The sequence below is a fragment of the Gavialis gangeticus genome, unplaced genomic scaffold, assembly GCF_001723915.1.
Source record: "Gavialis gangeticus isolate Ggan-Ray unplaced genomic scaffold, GavGan_comp1, whole genome shotgun sequence".
Classification (NCBI taxonomy): Eukaryota; Metazoa; Chordata; order Crocodylia; family Gavialidae; genus Gavialis; species Gavialis gangeticus.
In genome coordinates, this window is record NW_017729003.1 from 14,364,774 (window position 1) to 14,379,410 (window position 14,637).

The 14,637-nt window shown below is 36.6% G+C and overlaps 1 protein-coding gene across 4 annotated transcripts in view; it reads right to left on the reverse strand.

Moving 5' to 3' along the window:
- Nucleotides 1–249: 249 nt before the first annotated feature.
- The window catches only part of CCAR1 (cell division cycle and apoptosis regulator 1), a 40,236-nt gene continuing 25,848 nt past the window's right edge, over nt 250–14,637 (reverse strand). For all 4 annotated transcript variants that reach the window (XM_019507852.1, XM_019507854.1, XM_019507853.1 and 1 more), the window contains 9 exons: nt 10,731–10,922; nt 8,383–8,616; nt 7,931–8,039; nt 6,448–6,530; nt 5,094–5,240; nt 4,466–4,586; nt 3,672–3,857; nt 3,036–3,241; nt 250–1,732 (listed from right to left, as the gene is read on the reverse strand). In XM_019507852.1, the coding sequence (XP_019363397.1) occupies nt 1,673–1,732; nt 3,036–3,241; nt 3,672–3,857; nt 4,466–4,586; nt 5,094–5,240; nt 6,448–6,530; nt 7,931–8,039; nt 8,383–8,616; nt 10,731–10,922 (1,338 nt within the window). In that variant the 3' untranslated portion in view covers nt 250–1,672. The remainder of the gene's footprint in view (nt 1,733–3,035; nt 3,242–3,671; nt 3,858–4,465; nt 4,587–5,093; nt 5,241–6,447; nt 6,531–7,930; nt 8,040–8,382; nt 8,617–10,730; nt 10,923–14,637) is intronic.

Sequence of the window (14,637 nt, forward strand, 5' to 3'; positions counted from 1 at the left end):
ATCAGTGTAGGATCTCATTTAGGTTGTTTATAAGCAACTTAAATTAGTGTCCTTATCAATTATACATTTTTATTGGGAAAAAAAAATCAAGAAACTTAATATTCACATCGGAGTTTAGCATAGTCAGTTAATGCAAAGCAGCGAGTGTCAGTCTTGTTAACATAACTGATCGCATTTTTAAAATACAACATGCATTAACACGTTGCATATACCATATGCTTTTAAAATTGAAACAAAATGAGAAGAAAAGTGTATGCATGCTATTTTAATAGTGAAAAAATGTTTCACTAGTTTGGCTTTAAAAAACCCAAGAAACAAACCAATGATAAAAGCACCAACTTACACTTATTGAACAAAACAATTTCAGGCATTTTAATGTGTTTTTCAGTAAAGCTATATGGGTCCCATGTAGATTATTCATATGCATTATGGCACTTCAATTCCCTTAACCGGTATTTAGATCCCCAGGATATCTACATATAAAATGAATTTGCTAAAATTCACCATTCTATTAAGGAAAAAAAAAAGAATTCTACCCCCAACCTTCCTCTTCAAAAAAAAAAAAAAATCACTAGTTTAGTATAAAGTTGCTTGAAAATATGATTCCTCGGACTTTATATTATTCAACATGCTGCCACTGACAAAGATGTCAATTCAGCTTGAAAATTAAGATCCTAGTAATTTGTGAACACATACGAAAGGTAGTACCCTCATCAACTTCTAACAAAATAAGAAATGTCTTACTCTTTACAATTCAAGCTAGTATTTCAGTATTTATGCATCCATTCTTCCAGAGAGCTTTAAGGGTTTGAAGGAATTACACATGCTAGGACAGGAGTTAGATTTAATTAAAGACTTACAACAGTAGCATTTTTTCCTCTGTGTAAGGTGTTATTCTGACATCCACTGGCCTAGTATCCAACCATACATTTTAATACACTGTATTGATGTTTTTAAAAAGGACCATATATATTAATCCAGGGATAAGAACAATTCAAGGAACACAAATGACATACATTAAAACAGGCCTGTATATTTTCATATAAATCCACAGCCCTACCAATATTTTGGTAGGCTTCTATTGCTTTCTTATTTCATTTGAACTACTGTATATTGTGAGACTTTAATACAACAGCTCTGGGGGAGAAAGTTACAATTGGAAGAAAAAAGTTGTGACAAGTAAAAAAAAATCCAATTTTCTCGCTTAAAAAAATCTTTACTTACAAACTTAAGCAGCATGCTATTTTGTGATTTATATTTGAATTTAAAAGACTAATTAGACTGAAATAAAAATAAAACCTAAAAAAATGGTAATTCTATAAATAATGACAATTTTGATTTCACTAGACTTTAATGAAAACGTGGTAATTAAATACTTACTACTGTCCATTAAATTGATGAACTTTATTAGAGTTAAAACTATAACAAAGTTCATCCTAAAACATTTTTGAATGCAAAATTATTTTCACTCAAGGAGTGTCTCAAATTGAATGCTAGGAATTACAAGCAATCTTCAGAAGCAGACACTCACATTCATAAAACTTTATACATCTTTTCAGAACTAAGATATTTATACTACTAAAATCAGACATGCATTACTTCCATACATTCTGGTATCATGATTTATATTACATTATGTAACACCACTCTTCTAGACAGCAGCAGTTCTCTATCATACATTTGCTCCATTTTCTTTGGATTTTTGATCTTTATCTTCATTCTTCACAATATCCTGTGGAAAAAACAACAAAGGCAACGTTGTAAGTTCTGGTCGTAGTACTTACAAGGTGAACTGTAAAAGAATTTAAGGCAATTCCAACAGCTGCAATTTATTCTGATACTAAACTGACAGCTGAGAGCTACAAAATTATTTTAAAGTTTCAACACAATTTCTTCCTATAAAATATAAGGTAATAAAAGTTAAGTTAGGCATGAATAAAGGATTTTATTTAAAAAAATGAACAGTTTTAAAATCAAAGATAAGAAGCAGCTAAACAGTTTGTTTTATATTACAACAGAAAACATCCACACCTGCAACCCAACTAGTTATATCAGACTAATACTTGACAACTCAAGAGTGAAGTTATTTACAATTAATTTTCCATGTCAAAATTAAGAGGTAAAAAGTAAAAAAAAAAAAAAGAAAGATTCTTAAATAATATATGGTATTCCAAGAGCTGTAAAAATACTGTTTCTTAAATCTGTTTTAATGTAAACTATTGCTTATCTCCTTTCTTTCCTAGCTCCAGCACCACAATTAGCCAGAAACTTCTTCAGGGCAAGAAGTCTTTTACATGAGAAGTCTGGTTTTGACTACTACTCTCTTCTTCAAAACTAAAATGAACATGGTATGTCACAGTATAAAAAATAAATTGCACCATTAAGTTAAGCAAGTTTCATAAACTTTATTTCTATGGAGCTTCCCAAGGTGCCACTGATTCTCATTAAAATGAACAAACAGAAGCAAGCAACTCAAATTCTAGTGCCACCTCTGCCACAGACATCTCAATTATAAGCTATATTTATTCAAAGTATTTAGTTAGGCTTCATAATAATCCTCTGAAGTAGTTACAGGTCATCATCCCAAATTTACACAAAGGGAAACTAATGCTTAAGGATTTAAAAAGCTGGTCCAAGACAGTGATACCAAAATGTCTCCCAGAAGTCTGCTGAAGTCTCTATATCAGTTTCCCCAGTCAAATGGCTCTTTGGCTCAGTGCAGACTTAAAAGTGAGCAGAAAAGATTTCAGCCAGTTACTGAATATATGAGGGCACTGTCAATGTGGTTTTGGATACATGACCTATTAATTTTCATTTTTAAGTTGGTTATCCTTGACTTTTAGACTTGAAAACACTCCCACCCCTTATTTCTTTTTACCAATACCTATTTAAATCTTAACTAGTTGACAAAGGTCTCTGCATTCTGGACAGCACCACCTTTCTCCTTCCTGCCCAAATTAATAATTAAAAAAAAAAAATCAGCTCATCTTATAGAAGTTATAGACAATAGTAAGAGGATGTTACAAAATCCTAACCTTCTTAAGAACGCCATGTATTTCATCCATAACAGTGGCCAAATTTTTGATTGTCTTATTCAGCTGGCCCTCAAACTGCAAGTTTTTATCTTCTGAAATCTTCAAATTTTCTTGTAAGTGGCTAAAGTCCTTTTTGACTTCTTTAAGCTCCGTAGACAGGCTTTTGTTGGAATTCTCCAAATGTAATATAGTCTTTTCATCTTCATCTGACAAAGAAAAGAAAAAAAGTGATTTGAAATGCTTTATATTTTCCTCATAATAATCCTTTCTGCTTTCCAAAACATTAAAACATTTTAAAAGATCACATTAAAAATGTTGTATAAGCATTGAGATTTTAATACTAAACTGATATTGCCTTCTGATTTTACTATTAATCAGATATAACAACTTCTAAGAAAAAAAGGCAGACATAGGACTGTTACATCCAACTAGATAATTTGCTAACCACAAGTGGCTGTTGTGTAAGTTAGGAATGCAGTATGAGGGAAAACAGTGGATGACTGACAGGGCACTACTGTTTCACAACACTGGGTCATAAGCCACATCATTTGTGTTATCCCCAAATGGTAGTTTTTGTTTTTTGTTTTTTTTTAATAATGAATGTTAGAGAAGTTGTCAAGCAGCATCTTTACATACCTGTTTTTTCTTCCAGTAATTGAAGCTTCTGTTCTATTTCTGCCCGCACTTTTTCACTCTTTTCTAGTTTCTGCAGGAGGCTGCCTACATCCACCATAGCTCCATTGTACACAATGAGGCCAACATTTTCTTCTATTCCCTTGGATTCTTGCTTTATAGTAGGGGATGGCAGGAGTAATCTGTTTCCTACATGAGATTAAACAGTGTTAGATAAAATACACTATACAAATTGTGTTAGCTAGCTACCAACCAACTGGAACATTATCTTAGCTGCCCACATTTGTTTATAAAAGCTCCTAATCAAAGCAAGATCAATATGCCCTCTTCTTGCATTAACAAGGGATTAAAAAACCCCACAGTGACTCATGTGGGAAGGGCTATAACATGGGAAAGCTGCTTGAATGAAACTTTCAATCCTTTCCCATTCCCATGGCTATCTGCATGAATAAAGCTCCAACTTAGAGACATGACATGAGGCTGTTTTCTCTCTGTACAGTACTGTCCTCCACAGAGATGCAGTTCTTTTAACAGCTAAGGAAAGCTAGATAACGACATATCCACTTTCTGCTTTCAGCATACAGTGTTTGCACAGGAAACTTAACAGGGATTATGGGTAACCAGAAGACCTGTAGTTTACCAACTGCCGAAAGCCTACCATGGAATTTTACAGCACCTGCTAATTCTAACTAAGCACAAGTTTGTAAGGAAGTAAAATATCACCCCCCGCCCCCTTCTATCATTAATACACGAGTAATTTTATGGTGAAGTTGTACAACCATTCAAATAAATATTACCTAACATATCTTCCTGTAGGGCTTCCGATTCTTCTTGATTTTCTTCATCTTTTGAGGTATCTGTTAATTTTCTGTAAAAGCAGGATTCTCTAAGTACTACTTTATTAAGTAGTTTCTTAACCTAAAATATACAAAAGGAAACCAATATTATGTTACATGGTTGAATAATGTAATGGTGTTAATCCCACATATTCATAAAAATATTTTTAAACAAATATTTTATTGCTTAAACAAGTTAATTATAGATGGTTGAGCCACAAAGCAAGAAATCTTATGGTATGTTAGGGCTCAAAATTTCAACAAGACCGGGGCGTGGGGGGAGAAATCAACATTAAAATTGCCTACAGGGTACTGGTAACTTTCTAGAAAAGCCAAAAAACATGTTATTTAGGCCATGTATACATTTTTAACATATCCTTGACAGGGTATATTTAATATTATGCCATGAAAAATATTACACGAAAGAAGATAAAGCACTCAAAAATTAAGACTGTCCCCTGATCTTAACTGTCTTTTTGCGTATAGATGTTACAAAGCAGTTGTTAAATACATACAAATATACGCTATTTTTCCTTTAGTATGTCTGCCTTATTGCAAAATACATTTCTGTAAAACTATTAAAATAAACCTGAGCACGTGAAAGATGTAGTCCAAGCGTATACAGTATTTCCTCCATGTCCTTTTCCAAAAGGTATCCACAATGACTTTGATCAAAATAAACAAAGGCCATCAGAAGATCCCTGTTAACAGTAATCATCTGGGTCTTGTCTTTCTCCTAAACAGAATACATTATATATTAGGAAGTCACAACATCATCGTTTTCCCATTCTTTTCAAGCCAAAATGGAAGATGACAAATTTGAATTAAGAAAGTAGATTCTACCATGCCATCTTATCCTCCCTTGGAATCAAGTTATCAATAAGGCCAGTATTACATAATCAAATGAAGTACATCATTATTTGGCACAGCATTTTTCAGTTTATAGGCCAATGTTTAATTGATGTGAAGCACAGAACACTGCATCATAGATATAAATTGAAGATTCTTTTCCCTTTCTGTTTCGGTTACAGTTCATAACGAAATAGTACACAAAGGTGTTCACAGCCAATACCCTTTCAAATAGTTGCAAATATTTTATTTCATAATGGGAATAGCCATAACTATATGTTAAATTGGCATTAAATTCACACAAGATTCATTTTCAGCCTTTTTAAAAAAAACCAAAACCTTTAAAACTGTTCTTACACTTCCTCATTTTCTTCAGGGGAGGAACAGAGAGGATAAAACATCTGTTTTACTTTCAAACTTTACGATTTGTAGGAAAGTTTTATGTTATGCTTAGTCTTGAATTTCTTTGACCCTCCAGGATAAGGACAAGCTATGACAAAAAACATAGTTTCCCTGCATTGAAAGCTGTAGATTTCATAATTATGCCAAATAATGTAGTAGCTTATTAACTATAACTTCTCCAAACTTTTTTTTTTTTTTTTTTTTAAATGTAAAGGAGCTCTGGTTTACACTAAGATTTCCAAAAAAGGAAGTAATTTCAGGTCACATTACAGCAACTTCAGTGGTTCACAGGGAAATTTAAGCATTATGAATACAGTGGGGTTGAAGTGGGCTGCAGTCTTTCCTAGTTTCACTGGGCTTTTATCGATGTATCTCCAACTGGTACATAAATTATGCCAACTACCTACTTCTTGTGCATGGGCAGGACTTACCCACAAGCCTTTTAGGCTGGTAAGCACATTGCATGACTTGTGTATATTTTATCTTTTTAGTTATTATAAATTAATAAAGACTAATTATAATAACTGATTAGTTGTCAGAAGCTCTCAAAGATTCCTTTAAATTTATTTAGATGCTAAGTTTCAGGATAACAAATGGGACAAAGCAGGTCATACAATTCAAATAAAAGTGCCACCTTAACTAGAACTTGTCTAATGAAGGCCATGAATACGTAAAAAAAAGGCTTTAATTACTTTATCTTTAGACGACCTCTCTTTACAGTGCCTGTTTCCTTCTCGTCTGTCTTCTCGCTTATTCATTTCCTCCTCATCCCGATCTATAAAACAGAAGCAACATTTGGTACAATCACAATAAATTAGCAGATTTAAACTACTACTACAAAGTCTCATGTATGATATTTGAATAGAAATACTTTGTACAAAAACAAAAAACACAAGATAATTGTGAGATTCTTCCAAAACATAAAATGGAAAGGGGAAGTGTCATTTAGCACAACTGGGTCCTTAAAATACAATTTTGTTCTTCATCTTCATTTTGAAAGTGCATATAGTTAATTTTACTAGTTCATTTAAACTTGCATGGAAAAAAGCTAAAAGCAATTGTTTATTTAAAAATAACTCTGAATATACGTCACAGAACTCATTTACTATTAAGCCCTATTAAGACCTAAAAAATCTGCATCAGATAGCATCTTCATTACCCCTATTAGGAAGTCACCTGATCATTCTCCAAAGCATTTTACAACATGAAAAAAATCCCTATAATAAGAAGCTGATCTATCTAAAGACCCTCTAAAGTCAGACTCAAATGAAAGAAAGATGAAAAGAGAATATATTTCACACAACATTTTACTATCAAAATCATTTCATTCTGAATTTTAGTCTCTCAAAAAATTACACGACTGCACTATTTCTAGTGCATGCAAGTCCTGAAACTTCAAAATAAACAGGATTACAATCCAATCCAAGCTTTCATTAAAAATTTTTGCTAAGAAAACAACATACCTTTGAGAAACATGAATTGCCCCATGCCTCTCAACTGAACTGAACTCCATGACCTAGTAGCACAAATATATCAATAAATGCTATCCCTAAGGTTGCATTCTGCAGAAGAATATAGCCTGCCTTACTCACTCCTGTATCTTGGACAGGGGAACAGAGGACATCACCACAGCTCTGGGAATGCAGAAAAAAGCTGCTGTGCCATTACCCTTGCTTCTATGTGAAAAGCCCCAGGTACCACCAGTCTTAAATTGGAGGACAAAGTCAAAAGGGCTCCTCATGTTGCACTTCATTAAATACCCTCAACTGCACTAGTCTGATACACAGGAAAAAACATTAAAAAACAGAGTAACTTGGATGCATAAGAGTTAGGCATTTAAATAAAGTAGCTTCATACTAAGAGGTGCTGAATACTGATCTCCTGCCAAGCCCAATGGGAGTTACAGATGCATACTTCAAGGCTCTTCATTACTGAAAGTCACTTCCATGTATGTACTTTACTTTTGAATACTTGTATCTAGGCTGCACCAACAATTTTATATTCTATATTTATATAACACTTATCACAATAAGGCTTTCATCCTGATAGGGCCACTTACACAATTTACTGTACATTTACTCTTCTAGTTGATCTTAGTGCCTTCTCAAATTTAACAAATATATCCAGTAGCAAGATAAAGATGCTCTGAGATCAAAAATATTCATACAGTTATACCTTCATCCTCATCTTCAGCATCTTCGGCCTCCATTGGATCATATTCTTCCTGATTGTCATCTTCAGTTTCTTCTTCATCTTTAGCATCATCTTTCCTTTTATCTTCCCTCTGTAATCAAAAATTGCTAGACATTACGTGAGGGAGATGGGCAACAACAAAATGAAAAAACCCTCATGAATGTTAATATAAAACCTTGATGTTCCAGAGTAGTATGTGTAAACTTGAACGTTACACTGACAAATAACAAAGCTGATTTAAGCTTTAAGATGCTTAGGAAAAAAATACAGAATTATACAATTGTTAAAGATGAATAATGGAAGATCTAAACAAACTAACAATCCACACAACTTAACTAACTGTGTGAACAAAGTTTTGGGAACTAGTAGTGTAGAACACAGAAGACTATTTCTGATCCTAGCAGCACAGTACTCAGGTTTAAAAAAATACAAACCTTTCTCTCTTCTTTATCCTCCTTTTTATCTTTATCATCTCCAGATTTTCTCCTTTTAGGCTTTGGATCATCAGTTTCATCATCTTTTTCTTCTTTTTTCTCTTTTCTGTCCTCCTTTTTGCTCTTTTTGTCTTTTTTCTCTTCCCGCTCTGGAAGGGATATCAGTGCTTTATAGATTCTGACACCAAAATCCCTTTGAAGCATTTCATTGAAAAGTTCTGCAAACAATGAAACCTGCATCAAAACACAAGAAAAAGTCATTGAAGTTATGATATTTAAGAGAAAAGCAAGGGTTTTGGGGGAAATCACTTCCTTTCCTATCCTGTGGCCAAGAATGTCCAACATCTCACCCAACTATACTATTGGTCCAGTAAGACATCACCAAAAAACCCTTGTTTCTTGCATATTTCCTGGACCACCACAGTTATATAGTCAGTTGTACTCCACTATGTGACACAGAAAAATATGTAAAAATGTTTATATTTATGTTAGACCTACTGTCCCCATTAAAATGCATGGGTGAATTAAAAGAGTAACTTATCAACTTATGATGTATATGCAAATAAAATTTTAGCACATTAGATTATGGCTTCCTTGAAAACAAGAGTTACAATTGCATGCACTGGCCTGCTTAAGTCTAGGACTAAATTTGTACAGCAAAACAAAAACTAAACACACAAACATTTGCATAGTAGATACTATAAAAAAAAAAAGCAATGATTATGACTTACTATGGAAAAAGATACTCAAGTTTAAACTAGTAAAACAAACCCCCATAAAAAACAATGCAAAACAGAACTAAAAAAAGTTTTATTGTTTTTTAAGCCAAGATTAATTAAAAATCGGACATAATATTGCTTTTCCCATAAAACGGAATTGGCATTTAGATCAAATTAATAGAAATACTTTTAAAAATAAAGAAACGGCACAAAAAACCTGAAGATAACAATATCAACTTAAAAAAAGATTTACAGAGAAATTAAATACTACAAGGATCAGCTACCACTACATGGGTAATTAAAAAAAAGGTTAGGCATGTGAACTAAAGTGCTACCTGCAAATGTATTAAAAACTCAAAAGTATAAATTAACAAGTTAAAAATAGAAACCTAAAGTCAAAATATATCAAGTACATATGCAAAGTAGCAGTTGGCCTGAGCTTAAGGAAGGCTAAAAGCACAAAGCAGAGACCATAAAGCTGAGTTTCAAGTTTTGATGGAGAAATACTAGAGGTGGAAAAACAAAAGGTAGTCCTTAAAAGAAATCTAAAAAAGAGGAATGCATGGAGCAAACACCAGGGCTGTAAACAGGCTTGAAAATATTAGGTGGCTGTTTCATTAAAACAATCAGATAAGAAATAATTAAGGGAAGAGTTAGTGAACTATATTCATTAGAATGCTATTTACGAGTAGGCAGTAGAAAACAAATATTTGACTCTTCATGAGCTCTTCACCACTCGGGATGAACAGAATGCTTACCATTAAGAACAAACAAACATAAGGCAAAAGCCACTGTGAATTAAATGTATTAATGTTCTGAAATATGTTAAAATACAGGGGTGGCCAGACTTACTTACCCTGGGAGCCACATCCAATCCTCCGTCAAAGCCAGAGAGTTGGGGGAGAAGGGGTGCTGAGCAACCTGAAGTGGAGGTGACCACTCTGCCCTGGTCCCACTGAGCCACTCCGACTTTCCACGTGGGGAGTGCGCCCCAGGGTAAGCAGCACGGCTGAAGCCCCAGCCCCCCAGTGTCTCCCAGAGCAGCCCCGGAGAGCCACAAGTACCATGCCAGAGAGCTGCATGCAGCTTATGAGCCATGGTTCAGCCACCATGGTCTTAATATACTCATCATATAAATACAATACATTCAGAAGTAGAGAAACATACCAGAACTGGCCTTAATGACCTTCCCAAGACTCCCTTTAATAGAGGGAAAATAGGAGGATGTGTTTATTTTAGAGTGATAAAGCAACCATATAGTAGTAATTGCAGCATCTGAGTCTAGACAGCTTTTCCAGAAATGAAGTTAAGGAAGTGCATATGCTGTTTGACCAACTATATTTAAAAAAATGAAAAGTATCAGTACTATATTAAAAATACAGATAGTTTCATAGATGTTGGGGACTGGAAGACACCCTACAGATCATCGGGTCCAGCTTGATATTTTGAAATAATGCATTACATAATACTTTATGCTGCAACAGAATTACTAAAAGCTAAGAACCACTGGATGAAGTCCTCATTCAACAGTTGGGTTCTACAATCTGTTTCTCAGAACCCCAAAAAGTTGTTTTCTTGTAGAGCACTTTATTACTTTGAAACTGGACCAGAGTAATATAAATGAACTACCTCAAAAGAATGTTCTTTATTATCTTCCAACCTGTAGTCCAGAAGAACACTGAGAGACATGATACTACAATCAAATTTTCCACTTTTTGCTGCCCAGTTAGGATGTACAATGATGGCAGGCTCATCAGGTAAGATGTATCGTCTCTCTCGTCGCTGCCGCTCCATTTCTTCTTGACGCTTCCTTTCTTCTTCCTAAAAAATCCCCCCGCAAACACAAAGAACACTTAGTAGCTGAAACCTCAAGTATATATATGCGCTTTAATTACTGTAGTCACTTAAAAACAAGATAAGGTCCCCCCCCAATCAGCACAGGAGAAAAAGCACCTCGTTGTACATTCACATACAAGGAGACATCATTACTGATAGACAGCGCATTTAAACTGCTGCCAAAAGCAGCATGTTCTCAGTAATGGAAACTGACTGAAAATTGATTAAATTCAGCCAACACTGAGCATGACTATAAACACACACGGCTTGCTCATATTGGAAAAACATGCTGATGGAAACCTTTGTGTGTGCACATGCATGCACATCCCTTAATGCCCCCCCAACGCCAAAACAGGTGGGTGTTCCCTCCACAGGGAACTGGCACTGGGCCTAGAGGTACTGTACTATGAGGCCAGCACTGAGAGGGGCCAGAGCCAGCCCTAACACCCTCCCCTTGGTGCCAAAAAATGTTTTTGGGGGGGTTTTTTTGTTTTTATTAATTTGTACCCAAGGCCAAATTAGCTGAAACTAATTCCTAATCCAAGAGTCCAGAACCATAAGTGGCCCTACTACTGGCAAACATCCTCCACCTGCACCTGGGGCTTAAGATGTTTCCAAAACCTTTGGCAGGCATCCTCCATGCAGACCCAAATCCAGAGGCTTGGGGTTCAGATGCCCCCGAATTTTGCTTGCCCTTAGCCATAAGACCATTGGAGCAAGCAAGAAAGGTGCCAAAAATGTTACATTTGATCTTATCTGAATAAGATAGTAGTACCCATTGTGCTCAGTCCCCTCAGTGCTGACTCTTTTTCAAGTCATGGTAAGTCACTACACTGCATACATTTAGACTTCTTCTCTTCACCCCCAAAGCTGAGCTGTATCTTTCTTTCCCAACTTCCAATGATTCCTGTTTCTTCGAACAGCCTTACATGTCTGGCAAACATCATTAAAAATGGAGCCCCAAACAGTTAATCCAGAATCCCTATTGCCCCATCTCTCATCCTGTCACATATATTTAACGTGGCCATGCCCTTCATGAGGTGGAGCCAGACCAGGTTACCCTGTGCCTTATGTGCATATACATTTTTGGAGGATCCCAGGATTCTTGACAAAATACGCCCAGTTCCAGTCATGAATGAGGATTAAATGCACACGATTTTGGGGGAAGCAAGGAAGGGGCTGGAGAATACCTGGAGTACATAGAGTGCTGTGCTATAGGGTCACCACAGCTTTAAATGCTACTGAATCTGCTGAGGCCCAGCCCAATGAACCTTATGGTAAATCATGAGCCTTTTGGCTTTGGACTAAAATCACACACAGTTTATTTTGGCTCTGGAATAATATAGTAAACAATTCACATTTTGCAGCCTTTTGGCTAAGATAAAGGGAGATAGGGCATCTGAACCCCAGGGCATCCAGGCCTGGTGCTTGAATGTAGGATGCCTGCCTGGATTTGGGGAGTATCCAAAGCCCAAAACCAATGGGTCTAGGAGGGAGGATACTTGCCCAGTGATAGAGCCACACACATTTGACAACTGAGCTCTGCCCAAGTCAAATTTTGGGACTTGACTACTGAGCTTTGCTCAGTTGAATTTGGAACTGATTTGGCTTTGAAAAAGATTTTATTTTAAGTTTGTACTACATACAAGCAGATACAAGAGTGCTTCTTGAAAGTACGTTTATAGAATACTTGTTTTAAAACTTGCAACAATTTCAAATAAGGTCAAATGTATTAATTCTAAATGAATTAAGTCTATGGGTACTTTCAGTAATTTGCTTCTGTGCAAATTATTACAGGCATGTTTATTTTAAGGTCAGTGCTTTCAAATTTGCCACTCACTTCCCTGTGTCCAGGGCAAGCAGGGTCTGACAGTATGGAGCACAGAAAGGGACTACAGGATGAAGAAGCCTGGCTGGAGAGCAGAGAGCAAGAGGGCTACCTGACCCCCCAGATATATATTTTCTCTGCTGTAGCAGTGGGAGGGAGACAAATTCAAGGTAAACCTCCAGCAATTAGATTCTATACCTGGAAAATTGTAACTAATTTACATATTTTCCATCTACAGAACCTAATGATGGGGGGGGGGGGAATCATCTTGTATTCAAGAAAATGGGGTATTCCATGCTTTTAAAACAAGGAATAGAAGGCTAAACAACCAGGAAATTTAACCAGACAGAAATTATATACTTTTAGAAAGAGATTATAAATGGTGTCCCTAGTGCCATTATAAAGAATATGTTTGCAGCTGAAATCTTGTTAGCCAACAATATTCCTTAGGACATTCAAAACCACCACATTGTGGGGCATGCATATTTTTGCTTAGGGAGCAACAGACATCTCCAGTTAGCATGCGGAGCAGCATAGTTACTTCGTAACTAGAAGGGTGCCACCCCTCAGAGATGTGAAGTGTAAGAAGCAAAAATACTAACAGTGAGAAAGCTTTCTGGAGCCCTACAAACAGGTTTACCATTTCTATTACATGGAAACAATAAAGGATTCCTAACTTCCTCCTCCATCACATACATTCAGCACAAATTTAAACTTAAACAGGATTGAAAAAAGCACAATCCTTTTAGATACAACTGCAATAGAGTATTTTTACTTGTAAATTACAACTGGCAGAATTACAATGGATAGAAATAGTGAGACTTTTAGACTGAACTGATGACTCGGGAGCATAAAAGTATGGTTTGAAGATAGTAAGGAGTCTAGCTGCTTTTAAAATAGCATACTACTGAATATTCCCATATACTGTGGTACACCCTAATGAATACTCAGGTGTTTCTGATCCAACACACAGGAAGGAACAAATGCTGGGGAAGCTGCCACCGAGTACAGCAACAATGATTTTAATCATCATTTCAAGGGAGAAGAGAAGGAACAATTACATTTCAGGACGGACACTAAAGGAAAGTCACTTGGCTGAACAGTTGAGTAGGTTCACACAGTGGTTTAAAAGCTGGAGGTACAAGGACACAAGGCCAGGGACAGCCTCCCCGACCCCCAGTTCCTGGCCTTTCAGTTTAAAGAAAATGGATTTAAAAGTGATTTAAACACCAGCAGGCCAGGAATTAGCATTGGGGAAGCCCTGCTTCGTTTACCAGCACAAATGTAACACCTGTCCATTGCATTAGTTGAATCTATATAGATTCTTTTGTTGATATCCATCACAGAAGTATTTCTGGGGTCATGGCCAGGGATAAAGGCTTTTCATTCATGCAGAAAAATGTGGATTTTCTCCTTTAAGAAGAGTATGGGAAGCTGCAGCTTTCTCCTTGCAGGCTGGCAGAGTTCCAGCCCGCAAGGGGCTGCTTGGGGCTGAGAGGAATAGGACAAAAGGAGCACCACATGCATGTGGGGGTGTGTGTGCACATGCGCGTGCACGCACGCGCACACACACACACACACACACACACACACCCCCCCAGCAAAAGTCAGGTAGCGCAGCAGTGGAGAACAGATCCCCCAGCTGTCTGTAGCCAAGACTGGGGGTAGGGGTTGTCAGACTGAGGCTCCCACAGTTAGGGAGGGGGTAGGGCAGGGTTGGTGGGGGTGCTGCTCAGTCGGGGTCCAGCCATGCAGCCATAGGGCCTGGCCAGGCAGCAAGACAGAGCCACAGGCAACTCATCTGGTCGGGGGGAGAGGGGTGCTGGCTCCTTGCTGCTGTGTACACTCCCAGGGAGTGGGACAAGGGGGGGG